Here is a 17062-nt window from a genome sequence, read left to right as displayed (position 1 = left end):
TCTTATTTACTGTATGACGCTAGCAGAACCATACAAACGTAATAAATGTTTCCAACAAACTTTTGAAGACCGACAGAACGAGCTGCATTTCCATTTCCCTTCAAATTGAGCAAATTGACATTGCGAATTGAAAATACAGCCAATGGAAACACAGCCAAATGGAAACTGACGTGTTTCCACTGGCCATCTTTTCAATTCGCAATGTCAATTTGAGCAATTTAAAGGGTAATGGAAGTGGCGGCTGGTGACTGCTCATCCGAGGGGCGAAATTTCAAAATATGTGTTCGGAGTGTCATATGTTGCTTGTGTTTTCAAAATATGTATTTGTTGCGTCATGTGAACCATGTGCATCACGTGTTTTGTCACAATAAGTACCTGCTGCACATGTATCAAAACCGTTTATGATAAAAGAGACGCTCACGTTCACAAAATCAACTCCCTTAAGAGTAAACTCTGATAACACATGAGATTATACGAATATCTGGCAAACGCGAGCGTCTTTTTTATCATAAACCCTTAAGACGCGTCTGCAGCAGGCACTTATTTTGACAAGATGCGCATAGGATCACTCGACGCGCCGAACACACATTTTGATATGACGAACCACACACATGACGGGCTACATACATGTTGTGACGAACTTCACATCATGCCCCCTCGAAAAAAGAAGTCACCGGCCACCACTGTAATGGAAATTCAGCTAATGTTTTAATGTCTGGCCCAGTCTCAAACACATTGCAATTATGTTTGGTGCTGCATAAATAACAACACACTACACTTTTATTTACATTTTTGTACCTTTTACCTCTGCCTATTGCCCAGCAAGCAAAATGAGGTAACCCACTTAATAACCTTGTATTTGGTTACATGCCATAATAACTTATGATGTACGATATTCCATCATGTAAGCAAAGTCAACAGATGTTCAAGGTGTTTGCTTTAATTTCTTTTACATATTCTAAAAGTATTCCCATTGTCAATTCTTGAGCTATGGTTAAATCTCTATAAGACTTTCACTGGCAACCCAAATTTTGCCTTTTAGTCGAAATTGCTTGCTGGGTGGGGACAGTTCCTTAATCACTTTGAAAGAAAATGTTTGCATATAACGTAGTTGCAGGCAGCACATGTCAAGGTTTTCCCACACTTTAAAAAACTTTTGAAGTGCTTTGGCTTATATACAGTGTTGGGAGTAACCGAGGGGCAACCTTCTGATCTCTCTGATGAAGCCAATATGGAAGTGACTTAAACTGCAATTTATCAACTGGCAGCTTGAGGCTGGCTTCAAAAGGTAGTCAATTCCCAAAGACCTCCATGTTAAAATGCCCAACTTTACAGTAGAAAATAATATGTTTACAGCCTGGTACAAATTTTTTTTTTTTGGTTGATATAGCTAATTTTGCCCTTCATGACAGCTGTGAAGGGGGGTGAATTTTTTTGGTAACTCATCCACTTAAATATATTAAGCCTTCTGCATAATTAAGGGCGTGGCCACTTGAGTGATGGTTGAACAGCCACTGCTGTCACTAGAATAGGCTTTATGCCCAGCTGCACTACTTCCTGATCTTCAGCCAGCTCCTTGTTTCCTGTCTGCCATTATTGGACAAACTAATTAATCCAGGTGTGTTTGATTATTGTTGTTGTGACTACTGAGGTCAGGCACACCTGGATTAATCAGTTTGTCCAATAATGGCAGACAGGAAACAAGGAGCTGGCTGAAGTTCAGGAAGTAGTGTAGCTGGGCATAAAGCCTATCGAGCTAGGCGGGCATGGTTTCAGCAACCAGCCACCTCAGCTTCACCTACACCCGCCTCTTTACCCATTTTCGGTTTTCCGCAAGTGATTCGCCATCACACGACACTACGTCCATATATTTTTACAGTCTATGCATTACGTAATAATATTACTTTTCAGAAGTTACGCGTAAAGTAACGCATTACTTTATAAATGTACACATTAATATTTAAGTTACTTTTTAAAAAAAGTAATGCAAGTTACTTTTCGGCTTAACTACTTTGATTTAAAAACAACACAACATACTGAATTAAACTTAAAAGCAACAGAAGCATTACTTTCCATAAAAAGTAACTCAGTAACGCAATTATACTGTAAAAACATTCTGTAGAAATTACAGTATTACTGGCAACTAGCTGCCAGTAACTTACTGTGGATTTTACATTTATGTTATTTACTGGCAACCGTTTGTTCAAAGTTAAATAAACATGAAACATTTTCAGTCTTTATCTTTTACAGTAAGTTACTGGCAACCAGCTGCATAATTACAGCAGTTTTTTACAATGATAACTTAATATTGTAATGTAATTCATTACTTTTAAAAGTAAATTTACCCAACACTGCTTATATATACATCTAATGATTCTGCCAAAGAAATTATAATAAAAAGTGTTACACTGTCAGAAAAAATTAAGCTGCCACTGGAGGGGACATATTATGAGACTTTTTTAAGATGTAAAATAGAGTCCATATGTGAAGTTTTAGCTTAACATACCCCATAGATAATTTATTGTAAAATTGCCACTTTGTAGGTGCAAACAAAAATTTGCAGTTTTTGGGGGTGTGTCCCCTTTAATGCAAATGAGCTGATCGCCATGGTGGTGGTTTGTTGAAATTGAAACTCAATTGTACTGTCAATTTATTTCACTGTGTCACTTTGAAAAATTGCCTACCAAATGTTTTGTGGCCCCACTGTCACCCCTCCGGGAAAACTCCAACCTCTGTAAAATTGCTAAAGGCTGACTTTTTTTTTTAGAGAATTTGTTAAGGCATGTGCAGTGCCATGTGACAGTCACACAGTTTGATAAACATCTCTTTCTCACTCAATCTCACTGTCTTTCACACATGAATGGAATCTTAAAAACTAACATATCATAGCGCTCATCGATTGCTCCCTGAAGCAATACTCATTCATCGAGTCCGCAGACTGTGCACTCAATGATCAGAAATTGAGCAATTGTATAAAACGAGAATGAAGAGAAGAGTGGAAATAAGCAGTAATTTTCATTCTCAGTAATTCTGTCATTCAATTTAGAAATATGGATGCTTACTTATATTTTCTCGTATAAAAAGAAATTACACTCCTATTCTGAGAATGCTCTCAGTATCTCAAATTCTGCACAAACTATTTCTATAATTACTTCTTTAATTGTCAATTAACTTTAATAAATGCAATACCAGATGCCCAGAAGAGGAGTTTGCTTATCTGTAAACTTGTTTATGTATTTACACATCTGAATGTATGGGGGCTGATAATGTATGGTAATATATAGTAAGTGCTCTTTCACTTTGTTCTATCTGTCCTGCTCTCTTTTGGCTTTCTTTGAAGCTATGCATGTATCTTTTATACTGAGCAGGTTCTATCATGTTCTTATCTTATGTGATCTTTGTTGGCGTCTTGTGTTGTTGCTTCTCTTACCAATATGTTCTTCAGTTTACCATATCCCATTGTATACCATCTACAGACTGATTATTTGATTGCCTTATCTCAGAAAGATGAAATGGAAAGACCACTCACACTTCATAGCAATCTTTTGCATGCACGGTATGTTTGGGAAAAATTTCCTCCTGGGATGGGGGATGAGGAGGGGACTAGCGGAACTTATGCAATGCTTTTTTCCGGATGGTAAAGGCATTATTTAAATTAAAATATTACTATTTATCTCATACCATCTATGAAAATATCACAGGTTCAATTCTTGAATGCACTGTAAGTCACTTTGTATAAAGCATCTGTCAAATGCATAAATTCCTGAAATAATTTTGTGTGTCAAATAAAATCAAGATATTTGTACAAAATGCATTACAACTCAATTATCCTTTTTTTTACTCTTTTGGTCTAATGTGGTTTGGAATGAAAAGAATGTTCAACATTACTTTTGGACTCACAAAACTGATATCAAATCAGCTACACCAAATCAGATAAGTTATGGCACGAGTTAAACTCTCACTTGTACCAAAGAACGTATATTGACAAGAATCAAAACTCAACAGAATGTTCCAACACCAGCGCCCGGCAGCAGCCCTATGTCTCCACCATTTCTTACACTCTGAGGCTATTTTGGGCATTTCCGCTTGGATTCGGCCTACCCAATTTCAAAAGCTTCCCGCACATGCAGAGGTGTACATACAAAAGTTTGGTATCATTTTACAGGAAACCCTTTGACATTACATAAAACACTGTTAAAAGTGCTCAACATGGTTGTATGTGTTGTCAGTCCTCTAATAAACACAAAAATAAATAGGCGCTTTTTGATGTTTTTTTTTTCTAAAGTCTGTATTTAAAAGTGTATAACTCTGGCCCTGAGTGGGAACGAAACCTGCAGACAGTTTTATTTGATTCCAGCAATTGTCCGCTTAGGAAAAATGAATTTTTCATAATCTATATAATCTATCCAAAAGTTATTTTACTCCAACTAAAGGAAGAAATAATACCCTATATTCAATTTCTGCCTATAGATATTTGAAGTGTCCCCATAACCACATACAGTGGAATAAATGCAATATCTTTATTTCATTGTAAAGAAAACCCTTTGAAGTTACATAAAAAGCTGCTGTTTGTGTGTAAATATTGTTATTTGTATTGTTTTTCATATGATGAACCACCAATTTTTTTTTTTAACACTGTCTTTAAAAGTGAATAATTCTGGTTCTGTGTGCTCTAGCAGACTGCAGACAGTTCTGGTTGTTACCAGCAGCAGACAGTAAACACCTATAAAGAATGAACTCTTTAGCATGTTGAATTCAAAAGTTATTCTTATTTTACTGAAGGGTGTGAAAATACATTTTTCATATAAAAATACTTTTTTTTGCACATATAATAAATAGCAAGGGATTATTCATGCACACAACCAAAGAAAATGCTGTGAATGGACTCATTGTTTAGAGTAGGACCTAAAATAAAAGATGGTGTAGCATCTGTGCTATCTGAGGCAGTTCACACTCAAGTTTCACATACGTTTACAAAAGACGATTTTTTTTACCTCATTATTCATTTGACGATTGTTGGATGTGTGATATCCAACTTAATATAAAATATTTGAAAAAAAGTATTTTGGAAGTATTGTGATAAATGATGAAGAAAATATTTTGATGGTAAGCACACAGTTGACAGTACCCATTACATTCCTTCATATTTTTTGATTCCTACTATGGAAGTCAATGGACAATATATGCTGTGTGTTAACCATAATTTCTCAAAATATTTGTGTTCATCGGAAAAAAGAAATTCATACAGGTTTAAAACAACATGAGGATGAGTAAATTATGACAGAATTTTCATTACGTTTAAGGACACATTTATGATTACATTAGCTGATTACTGAATTGCTTATAATTGAGGTAAACATCGTTTACTATGAAGTCAGAAAGTGGCATTTCTAAGTCTGAGTGCTGGGTTGATTTTAGTCTTTTAAGTTTTAGGACAGAGGTCTTTAACATTTTTAAGCCAAGGACCCCTTAATGGATAGAGTGAGAAGCCCCTGTATGTTACATATTATATTAAATTAAGCATTTTAAGTCAGACCCACTAATCAAGCCTTAAAACGTGTAGTAATGACGTTAAAATAATTTTATTGTTTTATGGAATAAACATATGGGACTGCACAAATATCTCTTAAAAGTTGAACAAGGGACTTACAAAACTAGTGTCATTTTCTAATATTGTTTTTGTCAGTGTGTTCCCTGGGGTTAAACAAGCGATATTTGCATGGCTCATGACATTGAGCTTCAGGCGCACTCATTATATGAAATACAGACCACAGACTGTAAATCTGTCTCATATAATGATTACGTAAGAAATAATTTACGACGACCGTTGAATTATTTGATAAATAATGCACACCAAAGGTGGTAATGCGGCAGGATGTGAAGCAGAGTGCTCTCCACGGGTGTGCATTATTTTCAAATATCTTAAAGGACCGGAGTCAATTTTGCACTTATACCATTGCTCTGCTGGTTATTTTGAGACATTTGACAGGTTAGTTGTGCGTTTTACAGAAACACCCATGGAACATTTCTTAACCAATCAGAATAAAGCATTCAACAGGCTGTAATATAGCATAAAGTATCACATTCCCATAACAATAGCATAAAATTAACGTGCAGACATTAAATACTTTTGGAGCTGAGAGACGTTCACCCCCTTCTTTATGACTTGTCATGCCCTGGTAACAGTCCTGTCCTTACCCTCATTATGCTCACTGATATAAATGGGGCATCTATGGCACTTGTTGTTTACTGTCAATATGAGATGTTTGTTGATGTTTCTTAACGTATTTCCAAAGTCACTCCCAGTTACACTATACACAGAGTAACGAGTTTGCCCTTAAAAACATATTCTTATTGGTTGAGGTTAATACAGATTTGAAACCAATGGTAAAATGTGTGTCTCCTAATTGAGTGAATGAATTGAAACATCAGTTTGTAAATGTAAAATATTGCAGATCTTCATTAATGAATTTCATGTTAAATAATTATTCACTTTTTTAGGGTACTCCCTGTCAAGAAGAGAGAAACATTTTCTTAAAAAAAAATAGGAAGAGGAAGAAAGACTTTATTGAAATTTAACTGGTTTTCCCCCTGTTCAATATCAGTTGATAAATGATTGTGATTGCAAGGACCTGTAGCTGCATGTATAGGAATTCGGTAGTGTACATGATCCCAACATCTTCCAAAATACCCTACTGGGCCATAGTTTTGACTAAGAGTTTGCTGTTATCTCATATATAAATTTAGCTACAGGCTTTTAACCTCCAAGTTCCGAGGTACCTCTTTCAACCCTCATTCTTGCATCTTGTGCAAACCGTTGCACCTGAAGCAGTAACAAGAGTCAGGTTTTACTTGATTTTTCCTTTGTACATCCAGCCAACTTGTGTTCATTCTGCTGGTTCAGAGTGTTCCGTAACTCCTCTGGCACTTTTCTTACTTTAAGAAAGGGCTGGATGATTATGATAAAAATCATAATTGTCAATGATTCACCTTGGTGTTGTAATTGCGATTATTATTGTTGATTAAGAGATTTTACATTAGAGTTTTGAAATGTTTAATAACTTTGTGTGAAGCAGCTGCATGGTCAATTTTAAACATCCAAATTAAATAATATGTAGCCTAAATAACGAATAATTATGGGAGTTATGTTAGTAAAAAATCCAAAAGAAATGGCTAAAGTATACCTAACTTATACATTTAAAAAATTCATTACTGTATTTGGTGCCCAAACATACTAATAAGAAATGAGCACACATGGATAGCTTCATGATCGTATAACGAATTCCTGTTTTTGTGTGATTATCACGTATTGGTTACTCAACTGTTTTGTCCTATTTTCTTACCATTGTCGCTTCGGTTTAGGGTTAGATTTACATAAAATGACATCCCTACCCAAACCCAACTCTAACCCTAACGCCAAGCGACATATAGAAAAATAAATCCGAAAAAAAATATAAACCATTATATATAGTGACATTCTAATGCAAGCACCAAATCTAACCCTAAACCGAAGCAACAATGGTTAAAAATAGGAAAAGGCAGTTGAGTGGCCGGTGCGTGATGGTCACACGAAGACAGGAATTTGTTGTACGATCACGAAAATACGCGGAAATTCATAATCACAAAAAAGAATAAAAAAATATATGACTATATCACGAAACTTTGTGAGACTGGGTAGCCTGATTCAGACTGAATGCTTTTAAAATAGGGAATAAAGAGAAAAACAATACATAAAATGACATGAAAAAAGTCACGAAAAACTATTTATAGAAATCCGTGCCATGGACACGAATAAATGAATCAAAATTTTCGTGACTATAACACGACTTTCCATGAGATCATGTTGTCCTGATTTGTTTTTGATTAATTGTGCAGCCCAACTGTGCATGTCTTTAGTTAAATTGTGTTTGTATTTTAGATCAGGTTAACTACCTTTTTGGCTAAAACATTGGTATAAGAGCATCAATGCCTACATTTCCCCAAATCTTTTCATTTTAAAAGAGTGATTGAGTCAGGGCTTGTGCTTGCCACATTTGGCAATCTGTGGCTCTTCGTGTCTTTATACTGTAGTTTGAGTCTTTTATCAAAAGACACACATAGATGAAAGCAGAGGTGAAAGAAATCAAAGTTCATGCATTGTTAACTAATAGTGTCACTATTGGATTCTTGAAGGAATTAGCTTCTGGGTTACAAATGACTTCTGAGTTTTAAGTACATTTTTGTGAAGCTGTTTTTCCACTGCATTTTTTTGTCATTATGTGTAATTTACTACTTAAGCCATAAAGTACAAAGGGCTGTGCTGTATAAATATATTTATGGACAAGGGACATTAATTCAATATTAATGTGAAATCTGATTAAGTAGACTTTGCTGGCTTACGCTGAATATGTGTATAATATTTCCTTAGGTAATGGCATACGTTGTTACACTACTGTAAGTCATTTACAAAAAATTGTTTTTTTTTTTCATTTAGCATGTAGTATTACTTATCCACTTATCATATGTTAACCACAAGAGTGCAACTCTTTTTTTCCTTAATTTGCCCTTGTCAGCTGAAGAGCTGGATTAGTGGTTTTCCTTTGTAGCAATTATTAACTGTGTTGCGTAAACATCACTGTGATTTCAGACACAGCTGAAAGCATGCAGCCAATGGGCTGTCTGGCAGATTTACCAGTATTTCATATAGACACACTATATGTTCATAGATTTGAAACTCTGTATTTGTTTGAATTCCCTTTAATGATTATATTGTATTGTTTTTAAGTGTAATTGGTTCTCTCGGATTCTTTCTGAAGTTGCTTTCATTATATTCACTTAACTATATATTGTTATTATATACCATATACGCTTAAACAGATATGACAAAGCTGGTCATCAGTGAGTACTAAATCTCGGAAGTGTGCATGTATAAAACATTTGTGAGTATTGTTTGAATGAGCATACTGGTTTTGTGTATTTGTCACAGTCTGGTTCTAACTGTGTTAAAAACATACACCACCATCCCTATCATTGAACAAGACACAACTAGTTTCAGAGACCTTCATACTTCTGCCTTTTATTTACAGCCCACATCTGCAACATGAACAGCACAGGTATAGTACCATCAGTCTTAAATACATGTAAAATTACCCATCACCACCACCACCACCACCATATATGGCCAATTCCCAGAAATTATTTAAATGAATTAAATTTACACCTATCCATATAAATGTGTCTCTGTTTAAGATTCTGTACTACCGTTAATATTATTCTTCCTTTCCAAGTTTATAAGTTTTCCTTATTGCACTCTATTTTTATATAAACCACTGTATTATATTAAAATTACATAGTATTGGGCTTAAATATATTCAATAACCATAGTGTGACTTAAAGTAAAGTCCTTATGTACCTCATGATCTCAAAAGGTGAGGGCGGAGCCAAGAACTGCTGCAAATCAGCAGACTTGAGAGCGCAGGTGGGCGTTAACAAGCTCATCAAGTAGTTAAACTAACAGTAAAAAGTCTTGTGTCAGCTGATGTTCCCGTGCACTCTGCCTCCAGACCCATTAGACCGTGTGTGACACTCCAGAAGAGTGAAGGTGATCGTGGGTGAGCAAAGGATTTCTGGATAAGGAATCACCATGGCTGACTCTTCTACTAACATGAGGATACGTCTGCCAGTGTTATGCATCGTTCTGGAGGTCATTCTCATCCTCCTGTTCGGAGTATTGGTGGAGTATGATGAAAACACTGATGGCAAGCACTGGAATGCGAAGGGGAACCATAGTCATCACCACCAAGACTATGAGAATGAGTTCTACTACCGTTATCCTAGTAAGTGAATCTGAGAGATGCTGACAGAATAAATGTGATGGAGAGAAAATGAATGAAATTTTAGAAAAAGACCTGGATGTCCACATACGTGGACGTCACATTTTTTTGTTGTTTGCACCATAATATTTAATAATACTCGGGTCTTAGGAGGATAATATGGGCAGAATCTTTAGAGATGAAACATGACCCCCCTTGGAGTTCATAAATACAAAATAAATCAGATTATGAGCTAATGCACATACTGTATTTATTGTACAGAGGATAATTTAAAGCTATTTAAACATTGAATAGTTGGAATAATTTTTGAATTGCTCAATAAATATATAGTTATCAAGTAAAAAAGGATGTGACTTGTAGCTTGATAAGATGAATGTTTGACTGACTGAGGTACAGATGAAATATTGGTCTTAACTCTAAATTTGGGCGTGACTTGAAGCACCGTTGCAGGGTGGTGAACATGTTTTTTAATTTACCTGTGCAAGCAGTATCTGAACTGAACAATTTCACAACAGTGTTACAACATATGATCAGAATGTTGTTTATGCATGGGAACTTTATGTCCTTTATTGATCCCTTAAAGGAAAAACAACATTTATTTTGCTGTTTGTATTACAAAACTCAGTTTGCATTATTAAATCTGTTTTACTTTTTTTTAATTGTGCGATTTGTAGACATTTTTGTATATTGTTTATTGAAATGTCCTAAGCTCCGTGTCTCACCTGATCCATATTTTTATGCTGCGCAATAACCACAGCCACACCCAGAGGACAGTGGACTTGGCAAATTTGAGCTTGGCTTGCGATATTATTTGATCTCTTCTGAACTCTAATGGGTACATTTGTGAGAGCAGGTTTCACATGAAAAGCAAATGCAGGTGGCATAGATAATAAATTAACCTCACATATTTTGCATGTGTATGGAATGCAAAACTCTATAGTTTAGTTGTTGGTTAATCTTTCCCAGAACAGACGCAAACACTTTTAAACACAAACTTTTTATGAGTTACCAAATAAGACTCAAAGTGTATGGGGTATGTGGGACAATTTGGCCACAGGGGCTGTGCCATCCTCATTGATGCCCAGGTCAGTGGCCAGTTGCCTGGCAACAGTATAATTGTGTCAAAAGAAGTGAAATAGCTGAATGAATGGCTCTACACAGATAAGAACGAGGGGTTAATGTCTGATTCACTGTGCCCATAGTTTCAGACTGACCTTAAATAGCTCTTGTAAATGATGCAATTAAATATCTCTCTTCTATTTGTGACAGCACTGAATCACATTAACGATAAAGTACAGTTTATGAGATAATAATGTAAACTGTTGGAATGTTAGGAAAAAAATTGAGAGAATCACTGGAACTGTGTTTCAGGTTTCCAGGATGTGCACGTGATGATCTTCGTGGGCTTCGGCTTTCTGATGACATTTCTGCAGCGTTATGGATTTAGCAGTGTAGGATTTAACTTCCTCATCGCAGCCTTTTCTCTACAGTGGGCCACACTAATGCAAGGCTTTTTCCACGGTATGCATCACGGCAAGATCCATGTTGGCGTGAACAGGTAAATCCATAAGCACACGTGCCAGATTTAAAAAAATGACATAAATTGGTCACATATAAACAGTAGATAAAATAGGTGTTTTTCTTTGTCAACAAAGATCATACAAGCTTGCACACAGTGCTGCTTACAGTCTTTTAGAAGCTACATACTGCTGTATCCTCGTGTCTATAGTTGGATTACAGTGGAACACAGCACCACCTAGTGGAAGTCTTAGTACACTTGTTTACTAAACCAGGGGTTTTCAAACTTTTTGATAGCAGGGACCCCCACATATGAAGAACCTTTAGGCATTCGTAAAATATATATCCAAATTATTTTTAAAGAAACTAGTTGTGATATTATGAAGACAGCAAATTGTTTACAAACTTATATAATTGGCTATATATATAATAAAAATGTTTGCTTTGTCTCTTATTTCTTGAAATTTTCGAAGGACCCCTCGGAACCTTCTGGGGGACCCCTGAGGGTCCCCGGACCTCAGTTTGAAAACCCCTGGACAAAACTACTGTACAGCCCTTAAGCACATATTCTTTGGTAATTAGAATGGCTCACAAAATGTTTTTTCCTGCAGTATGATAAATGCAGACTTCTGCACCGGTTCAGTTCTGATCTCTTTTGGTGCTGTGTTGGGAAAGACAAGTCCTGTGCAAATGCTTGTTATGGCCATTTTTGAGGTGACCTTGTTCGCTGTCAATGAGTTTATCCTGCTGTCTATCCTTGGGGTAAGTGTGGACACAGTCTATAGATTTATTTGTCATTTAAAAAACACTTAAAAGGTAAAAATGATATTGAAGTGAAAGTAACGTAATGACCAATGGTCACCCATATTGGAATGTGACCTCTGCATTTAAGCCATCTAGTGAGTGTTGAACACACACATCTGGAGCAGTGGGCAGCGCTGGAAAGCAATGGGTACAGAAGCACCTCAGTCGGAACCTGCCGGCATTAACCATTAGGCCACGACTGCCCAATATTTAAAAAGTCAAATTGCATGGATCAGTCATGATTCTGTGATTCAGCTGTGTCTTCTAAAACACCATACATTTTATAATTCTGCAAAATGTGCATGTGTATATAATGTGAGCTCTATTTACATAAAACAATTATAGGATATCTATAGGCTAAAGATGCTGGAGGCTCTATGACCATCCATACATTTGGCGCATACTTCGGCCTTGTGGTCACCCGTGTCCTGTACAGACCAAACTTGAACAAGAGTAAACACAGGAACTCGTCTGTCTACCACTCTGATCTCTTTGCAATGATCGGTGAGTCGTTGGAAGCTTTACACACCTGTATTGACCTGTGCTCAGCTCTTTTAATTTGCCAAGCTTTAAACAATCACTGTTGTCTGGTCTGTTCAGGTACCATCTATCTGTGGATGTTCTGGCCCAGCTTTAACTCTGCCATTACAGAATATGGTGACCCCCAGCACAGAACTGCCATGAACACGTACTACTCTTTGGCTGCCTGCACACTGGCTACATTCGCTTTCTCTTCCCTGGTCAACCATGAAGGCAAATTAGACATGGTGAGCACCCCCTTGTGGTCTTGCTTAGAAATTACATTACAACCTGATGCACTGGTTTCATTTACGTTTATGCATTTTGCAGGTGCTTTTATCCAAAGCAACTTCAAAAGCAATCCATAGTTGTACATTATAGATACTTAAATACAGTAATTAAGTACAATTACTCGAATACTTCTAATCATTATAATACATGTACAGTACATATTACATTCAGTAGAGTACAAAGCATACATTTGATCAGTTGTGTGTGTTCTCTGAGAATCAAGCCCATGATTGTTTGTCTAGGTTGATAGTTATAGTTATATAACTTATAGGGTTATAGGGTTATAGTTGTCTGTGTCTTTCTCAGGTGCACATCCAGAATGCTGCACTGGCAGGTGGTGTTGCTGTGGGAACAGCCGGAGAGATGATGCTGACTCCATTTGGCTCCATGATAGTGGGATTTCTGGCTGGAACTATTTCAGTATTGGGATACAAATACCTTTCGGTTAGTTGCACACACTTGCATACACAATTATAAACACACATAAAGGCTTTATCTCACATGCACGCGCTGTTATAAACCCTATCAGCCGGTTTTGGAGGAGAAACTGAAGATACAGGACACCTGTGGCGTTCATAACCTGCATGGAATGCCAGGAGTTCTGGGAGCTTTGGTGGGTGCCATCACAGCTGCCATGGCGTCTAAAGAAGTCTATGGAGAGGGGTGAGTCAGATAGTATATCAATATATAAATCTGTACAATTATTTCGATAATTATAATAAATTACCACTCTATTATTATAATTCATTAAAATGTATTCAGTAAATTAAAAATTTTCTGTAAAGCACATTCTGTATGAGGAAAGACACTCATTAGTCACTGCATCTTGTTATCCAGAATGATAAAAGTATTTGGAGATAGTGATTCTGATGACTGGAGCGTTGGACAACAGGGTGGCAGGCAGGCTATTTCTCTTGGTATCACACTCGGAGTTGCTCTGTTCGGTGGTCTGGTTACAGGTGGGTGTACTGTTTTAGTGAGCTGTGTGTGTGCTTGTATGTCTGTGCACTCATGGGTGTGTTAGGTTGTGACTGTGTGATTTGTCAGACTCACGTATGTATAACAATATCTCTGCACTTGTTAGGATTCATTTTGAAGCTGCCAATCTACGGTGCTCCTCCAGATACCCACTGTTTTGAGGATGCTCTTTACTGGGAGGTAAATACTTTGAAACTGTGTCATTTATCATTTAATATATAAGCATTTTAAAATTAATATCAAATCATTTTCAAACGAAAACTTTTTTATATTTAACACACACTCTAAAAAAAACAAACGGTGCTATATAGCACCAGGGCTGTTGCTTTGGATCGTGGTCATGGAGGAACCGTTTTGGGTGCCGTGTGGCACTGGTGAGGCGCCGGTGAGGCACCTGTGTAGAACCATATAGGGGCCATATAGCACCACTATAGCACCACATATGGTTCTACAAAGCACTATATGGTTCTACACAGGTCCTTCACTGGTGCTTCACCGGTGCTATATGGCACTAAAAACGGTTCTTCTATGATTACGAGCAAAGAACCACTTTTGGTGCTATATAGCACCGTTTGTTTTTAGAGTGCAACAATTAATGTAATTTTTAATGAATGTAATGAGTGTTACCACATTGGGGCATACATAAACTATTGCAAAAAATAAAATAAAAACCATGAATCAACACTAAGTTTTGGTTGTGCTGTATTAAAATGTATCTATTTCAGATACCGGGCGAGGAGGAGGGTCACAATGAGCTTACTGAAGTGGGCACAGTAAACGAAGTGGAAAAACTTAACAGCTAAATGACCAGCTTTTTTGGTTTGCGTTTGTTCATGACAACATATTTTACATATGTGCATGTTGTTCAAATCCCATCACCTATCACGTTATCTGCTGGTGTGGTTTATTTTACTGATGCTCTTAGATTAAAAACAACCAAATCTGTTACGTTATTGTATATGTTGTTATATATTTTTGCCTTATTTTCCCAAGGGACGTTGAGAATGTACACTAAACACTAGTTAAACTCAAGAAAGTGTTATATGTCTATCACGGTCCCTGGTCCCCCATAAACCGTATTCCTTATTCAACCACTAGATGGTGATACAGAGCTGACCACAGATCTAATGTGCTCTGAGCTCATTATTCTGATGATTATCCCCTTTATGTGTTTTTCAACAATATATGTAATGTTACAACATTTTATTGTTTCTTATTTTAAACATTTGCAAACACTGAGAATCTGCTGTTGGGATGTTTTTTGGAAAACATTTTTTATTCATGTGTTTTTTATTTTGTTTTTGTTTTATTTTGTGACACGTGAATCCTTAACACCTGGAATATTTTACTTACTACAAAATAAAAATGTGAATTACACAATGTATTTTAATGTTTCCTATGAGTAAACTCTTTTTCATCTCGTATGGCTGATGTCCACTGTTTTCTGCATTGTTTCACAGATATTCACAAATACAGACATTTGAGGCATAAGGAGTAAGTTTTAATAATAATAAAAAAGTAAAAAATAAAGCAGATTGGGCTATATGTTAATAGTGTCAGATGCATTTGTGACCTTTCTTGCAAAACCCCAGCTGAGGTATTATTTTGTGATTTACTGTTTTCTATTATAAATCATCTTACATAATATAAAGAACAGTCTGTGAAAATATAACCTCGATATCTTTAATATTGACCAATAAATAAGGTCATGTCAACGATTGAAATCCAACACATGGTGATCTTAAAATAATATATAGCCTAGATTTTAAGACTTTAGGCTGTAGTGTCAATTCGTTTTTCTTTTTGTGTGATTATTTCTGCAGCTTAACGACATATTCTGTATACAGTTGAATATTTTAATGAGACGACATTTCACATTTTAAAATATTTAAACCGTTATTTATTTTAGGAATAGCTTTCATAATAGTTAAAACTGCAATGTGTAATATATATTAAAAAATATCCTGTGAGACGAGAAAGAAATTAGTTTTACAATATGTCACTAGTCTTTTGGTAAAAGCACGCATGCGTGAATTCTGCATCGCGCACGACGATAAACACCAACATCAAATCTCGCTGATTCTCAGGCGTTTATGCGTGAACACTTAATGGCGCCTACTATCACGACGGAAAGGGTTAACGAAACGTCCAGATGGTCTCCGTCGCGTAATTAGCACAGTTTCACTTTCGAGGATCAAACGGTGAAAAAAAGTGGGGGCCTTATTTTGATAGCACGTTATTAGGAGCGCCTGGAGCTCGCAGGCATTCTTTGGCTCAGTGCGTGTTTTACAGAGACGTGAACCAGCGCCAAGGTCTTTTCCCAGGCCTCAGACAGGTGGACAGCTGCCGCGTGAATAGGCGCTAACACTGAAGTGCTTAATTGCGCTTTATAATCACCAAAATGAAGAATACTAACAGCACGTGACCGGCCATTTACATACTTGATTTGTTTGTTTTATTTGAAACGAATCTTTAACATTATAGTTGCGCACTCGATATTAAAACCAGTGGTTTATTCGCACACTTAATTATTTGTGCATTTCAGTTTGTTTTAATGGCAATTCTGTACAGACATATTTGCGCCTTTTAATCTGAGTTTTAAATATAAAACATTGCAATTAAGCCCTTTCATTTGTGCATTTACCACATTAAGTATATTCCTGTAGCTCAGCGCATTCTGTGAGCAGCGTAATGGTTGTGGGATTGAGTACAATTCGATTCCACACTTATAAAAAAATAATAATAAAACATATAAATGAATTCACCCTAAATAGCCTTTAATAAAATCATCTGCCAACTATTTAAAAAATAAAACAATTATGCATTTTTCTGTCAGTATAGGGCAGGCTATGTCCTGTCTCTCAGTGGGTCAGTGGAAGTGTGTGTTAAGTGGAAAGTGCTGTGTGAGCATTTAAAGCCTTTCTATTTGGGAAGAGTGCTTGTTTTTAGCTCACATTAACAGGATTACAGGCAGGTGCTCAGGGGCAATGGTCCCTTTCAACTGTAGTCCTCCTTCTGATCAGAGCTCACACAAACAGCACAACGTGAAAAATAGAGAGAGGCGATGGATTACAAATTCAATGACACTACATTATTATGTTTATTTAACATTTCTTTCAAGAAAAGGGACCATTCAATCT

General features: G+C 36.4%; 1 protein-coding gene across 1 annotated transcript; it reads left to right on the top strand.

Moving 5' to 3' along the window:
* The first annotated feature begins 9503 nt into the window (after positions 1-9503).
* rhbg (Rh family B glycoprotein) lies at positions 9504-15306 on the top strand. The gene is made up of 10 exons (XM_055211219.2): positions 9504-9815; positions 11184-11370; positions 11942-12092; positions 12491-12638; positions 12735-12901; positions 13251-13388; positions 13474-13607; positions 13782-13903; positions 14029-14102; positions 14648-15306. Exons 1-10 carry the CDS (start codon positions 9623-9625, stop codon positions 14723-14725), a joined length of 1392 nt encoding a protein of 463 aa, XP_055067194.2. The 5' UTR covers positions 9504-9622; the 3' UTR covers positions 14726-15306.
* The last annotated feature ends 1756 nt before the right edge of the window (positions 15307-17062 follow it).

Source organism: Misgurnus anguillicaudatus, chromosome 10 (genome assembly GCF_027580225.2).
Source record: "Misgurnus anguillicaudatus chromosome 10, ASM2758022v2, whole genome shotgun sequence".
Classification (NCBI taxonomy): domain Eukaryota; kingdom Metazoa; phylum Chordata; class Actinopteri; order Cypriniformes; family Cobitidae; genus Misgurnus; species Misgurnus anguillicaudatus.
The sequence above is the reverse complement of the archived record's forward strand: the minus strand, read 5'-3'. Positions and strand labels throughout refer to the sequence as shown.

Coding starts and splice junctions, on each gene's coding strand:
- rhbg (XM_055211219.2), top strand. CDS start 9,623: ATGGCTGACTCTTCTACTAACATGAGGATACGTCTGCCAGTGTTATGC. Junction 13,389..13,473: donor TGGGATACAAATACCTTTCG/GTTAGTTGCACA, acceptor AAACCCTATCAG/CCGGTTTTGGAGGAGAAACT. Junction 14,103..14,647: donor AGGATGCTCTTTACTGGGAG/GTAAATACTTTG, acceptor TATCTATTTCAG/ATACCGGGCGAGGAGGAGGG.